The following is a 4,311-nucleotide window of genomic DNA, read 5'->3' on the forward strand; positions in this document are numbered from 1 at the left end:
TGGGGACACTGAGGGGACATTGGGGGACACCGAGGGACAGCGGGATGGGATCGATCAGCAGGAAATCACCTGGGGGGACACTGGGGACACATTGGGGACATTGGGGACACACTGGGGACAGCGGGGACAGCAGGATGGGACTGACCAGCAGGAAATCACCTGGGGGGACAGCGGGGACACTGAGTGGACAGTGGGGACATTGGGGGACAGGGGGACACAGGGACAGTGACAATGACACAGTGACAGTGGCAGTGGCAGGGTGACAATGACAGGGTGACAGTGACACAGTGACAGTGACAGTGACACAGTGACAACGGTGGTGGCAGTGTCACCTCTCTTGATCCAGATGTGTCTCCGGAAGCGCGGTGGCAGTGACAGGGTGACAATGACAGGGTGACAGTGACACAGGACAGTGCCAAGGTGACACAGTGACAGTGACAATGACACAGGATAGTGACAAAGTAACACGACACAGTCACAGTGACACATTGACAGTGACACAGGACAGTGACAAGCTGGCACAGTGACAGGGTGACAGTGACACAGGACAGGGCAGGGTGGCACAGTGACAGTGGCAGTGGCAGGGGGACAATGACAGGGTGACAGTGACACAGGATGGTGACAGGGTGGCACAGTGACAGGGACAGGGGGACACAGGACAGTGACACATGACACAGGACAGTGACACAAGACAGTGACACAGGACAGTGACACAGGACAGTGACAGGGTGGCACAGTGACAGTGACAGGCTGGCACAGTGACATCGGTGGTGGCAGTGTCACCTCTCTTGATCCAGATGTGTCTCCGGAAGCGCGGTGGCAGTGCCAGGGTGACAATGACACAGGACAGTGACACAGGACAGGGACACAGGACAGTGACACAGGACAGGGACAGGGTGACACAGGGGCAGTGACAAGGTGACAGGGACATCGGTGGTGGCAGTGTCACCTCTCTTGATCCAGATGTGTCTCCGGAAGCGCGGTGGCATGCTGGCCAGGAACCGCGTCCCCTCCGCCGTCTCCACCTCGTGCAGGTTGTTCCCCGGTGTCCCCAACACCTGGGGACAGGTGGGGTCACTGTCCCCCCTGTGTCCCCCCAGAGCTGGGGACACCCACAGTGCCTGTCCCTCTGTCCCCTCCCTCTGTCCCCCCCAGTCCCGTTGTCCCCAGGGCCACCTCTGCGTGTCCCCTTGTCACCGCTGTCCCCGGCTGTCCCTTCTGTGTCCCCCTGTCCCACAGCTCTGTCCCCACAATGTCCCCGCATCCCCCTGCCCTGTCCCCTCATTGTCCCCATTGTCCCCAATGTCCCCCCGGTGTCCCCGATGTCTTCAATGTCCCCAGTGTCCTCCGTATCACCCTAATGTCCCCAATCCCCCCGCTGTCCCCTCGGTGTCCCCGCTGTCCCCTCTGTCCCCAGGTCCCCATTGCTGTCCCTGGACCCCCGGCCCCGCCCCCACCGCGCGCCGCGCGCTCACCTGCGGCGGCACTTCCGGGTAGAGCGGCGGCGGAGGCGACGTCACTTCCGGAAGGAGGGGGAAATGAGGCCACGCCTCCTGAAGGCGGAGTAAACAACAAGGCCCGCCCACAAAAGGGGCGGGGCTAATCCGCACGGGGTGGGCGTGGCCTAAAGAAGCCGCGCTCGCGAGAAATGAATGGCCGCGTTTGGGGCGGGGCCAGGAAAGAGGGCGAGGGCGGGACTTTCACCTGCATAATAACGACGGGTATGCAAATGAGGGGCTGGATCACCAGGGGGCTCATGCAAATCAGCTGAAATTCTGGTGTGGTGTAAATAAGGGCTGATTTGGGGCGGTGCCATGCAGAAAATATGGGCGGAGCTATGCAAATGAGAATATGCGATTTGGCGGGCAGTGGGGTGGGCGGGGACATGCTAATGAGCAGGGATAGTGGATCCTGTGACGTCACTCCAACAGAGCTTACGTGGCCTCCGTGACGTCACTCCACAGCCATGACGTCACATCATACATATTACCCCTAATAACCGCGCGAGCCCCGCCCACTTCACCTCGTGACGTCAGCACGCACGGCGCGACCCCGCGCTCTCTGATTGGCTGCGACGCGCTCGGTGGCGGCCGGGCCAAGATGGCGGCGGAGCGCGCGGACGCGGCGGCGGCCGGGACCGGGGAGCCCCTCAGGGACCCGCGAGCCCCCGAGCGCTCCCCCTACGCGGGATGGGCCCACCCCGAGCTCCAGGCCACGCTCGCCGGCATCGGAGCCCCCGCGCAGGGTGCGGGGAGCGGGAGGGATCCGTGAGGGGAACGTGGGGGAGATCCGTGAGGGGAGAGTGGGGATGGAACCGTGAGGGGAGCGGGGGGGAAAACCGTGAGGGGAGCGAGGATGGAACCGTGAGGGGAACGAGAGGGAACCGTGAGGGGAACGGGGATGGAACCTTTGGACTGCTCAGGGGTTTTGAGGGTCCATGGAGGGGGCAGAGGAATTTGGGGGGGGTTCTGGGGCAGAATTTGAGGGTCCCTGACCCCCCCCCTTTCCCCCCAGGGACCCGTGAGGAGCTGCTGGAGCGGCTCCAGGCTTACACCCTGCAGGTGAGACCCCCAAAATGGGGGCACCCCAAATTCTCCCCCGTCCTTGAGGCCCTTTGAGGAGGGAGAATTCATTTGGGGGGGGTTAATGTGATTTGGGGGTGGGGATTATTGTGATTTTGAGGGGTTAAATGTGATTTTTGGGGAGATTAATGGGAATTTTAGGGGTTTTAAGGTGATATTGGAGGAGTTTGATGGGGTTTTGGGGAATTTAATGGGAGTTTGGGGGGGCTGAATGGGATTTTGGGGGATGGAATGTGATTTTTGGGGCAGTTTAAGGGGATTTTTGGGGGATTTAATGGGATTTTTGGGGCAATGTGATTTTTGGGGCAGTTTAAGGGGATTTTTGGGGGATTTAATGGGATTTTTGGGGCAGTTTAGGGGGATTTTTGGGGGATTTAGTGGGATTTGGGGGGGTAATGTGGTTTTTTGGGGAGTTGAATGTGATTTTTGGGGGGTTTATTGTGATTTTTGGGAGCTTTAATGTGGTTTTGGGGGACCTCCGAGCAGGGGGGGGCTCACAGGGACCCCCCCCCCCCAATTTGTGCCCCCCCAGACTGGGATCGTGCTGAGCCGCCCCACCCTGCGCCCCGAGGAGGGGGACAAGGCCCCGCCCCCCCAGGTGGGATTTGGGGGGTCTGGGGGGGGTTGGGGCACTCCAGGGACCCCCAATTGGGGGTACATCTATGGGACATTTTGGGGGGGTTTAAGGCCTTTTAAAGCTCCAAATTTTGGGGTGGGGGCTCAATGACACCCAGTTTTGGGGTGGGGGGAGATTAAAATCCTCCAGAAGCTAAATCTGGGGTGTTAAGTTTTGGGGTGGGGGCGTCAATGACACCCAGTTTTTGAGGTGGGAGGGGTTTAAAATTCTCAAGACCCCCCCAAATTTGGAGTAGGCAGGGCATTAAATTTTGGGGTGGGGGTTCAGGAGTTTCCAACCCCTCCCACCACTGAACGCTGAGGGATAAAATTTTGGGGTGGGGGTGTCAATGACACCCAGTTTTTGAGGTGGGAGGGGTTAAAATTCTCCAGATCCCTCAAATTTGGGGTGGGCACGGCATTAAATTTTGGGGTGGGGGTTCAGGAGTTTCCGACCCGTCCCACCACTGAACCTTGGGGGGCTGAAATTTTGGGGTGGGGGCGTCCCAGGTGGCCCCCCCTGACCCCTTTTGCCCCTCGCCAGCTGCCCCCAGCGCTGCCCCTGCAGCACCCCCTGGTGCCCCCCCCTCCCCCGCCGGGGTTGGGGCTCGGCTTCGGGCTGGGGGGGCCCGTGGGGGGGGTCCCGGTGCCGCCGCCGCCCCCCCCCGCGGGGCTCTCCGAGGAGGAGCGGCTGACGCTGGCCCAGCAGCAGGCGGCCATGCTGCTGCAGGAGGAGCGGGCGCAGGTCCGGGGGGGTTAAAGGGGTCCAGGGCGGTGTTGGAGGGGATGGGGCCACCTTGAGGGGGGCAACCATATAGGGGCTGAGCTGAGGGCTGGTTTTGGGGTGGGATTTGGGGGTGTTGAGGGGTGGGTGGCCCCCTTGGGGGGGTCCTGACTGTGCTCCCCCCCCAGGGCCAGCACCCGTTTGGGGACAAGGCCAAGGAGCAGGAGCTGCTGGAGCAGCAGAAACGGGTGAGGGGGGCACCCCTGGGTTTGGGGGGGCACCCCTGGGTTTGGGGGGGCACCCCTGGGTTTGGGGGGGCACCCCTGGGTTTGGGGGGCCATCCAGGGACAGGGGGGCTGATCCCAGGCCCCCCCTGACCCCCCTGTGCCC

General features: G+C 61.8%; 1 protein-coding gene across 1 annotated transcript; it reads left to right on the plus strand.

Moving 5' to 3' along the window:
- The first annotated feature begins 2,051 nt into the window (after positions 1-2,051).
- Positions 2,052-4,281, plus strand: LOC121365288 (splicing factor 3B subunit 2-like). Its single transcript, XM_041489340.1, has 6 exons — positions 2,052-2,245; positions 2,515-2,561; positions 3,115-3,180; positions 3,742-3,942; positions 4,110-4,169; positions 4,267-4,281. Exons 1-6 carry the CDS (start codon positions 2,101-2,103, stop codon positions 4,279-4,281), a joined length of 534 nt encoding a protein of 177 aa, XP_041345274.1. The 5' UTR covers positions 2,052-2,100.
- The last annotated feature ends 30 nt before the right edge of the window (positions 4,282-4,311 follow it).

This window comes from Pyrgilauda ruficollis, unplaced genomic scaffold (assembly GCF_017590135.1).
Source record: "Pyrgilauda ruficollis isolate IOZ18807 unplaced genomic scaffold, ASM1759013v1 scaffold927, whole genome shotgun sequence".
NCBI classification, from domain to species: Eukaryota; Metazoa; Chordata; class Aves; order Passeriformes; family Passeridae; genus Pyrgilauda; species Pyrgilauda ruficollis.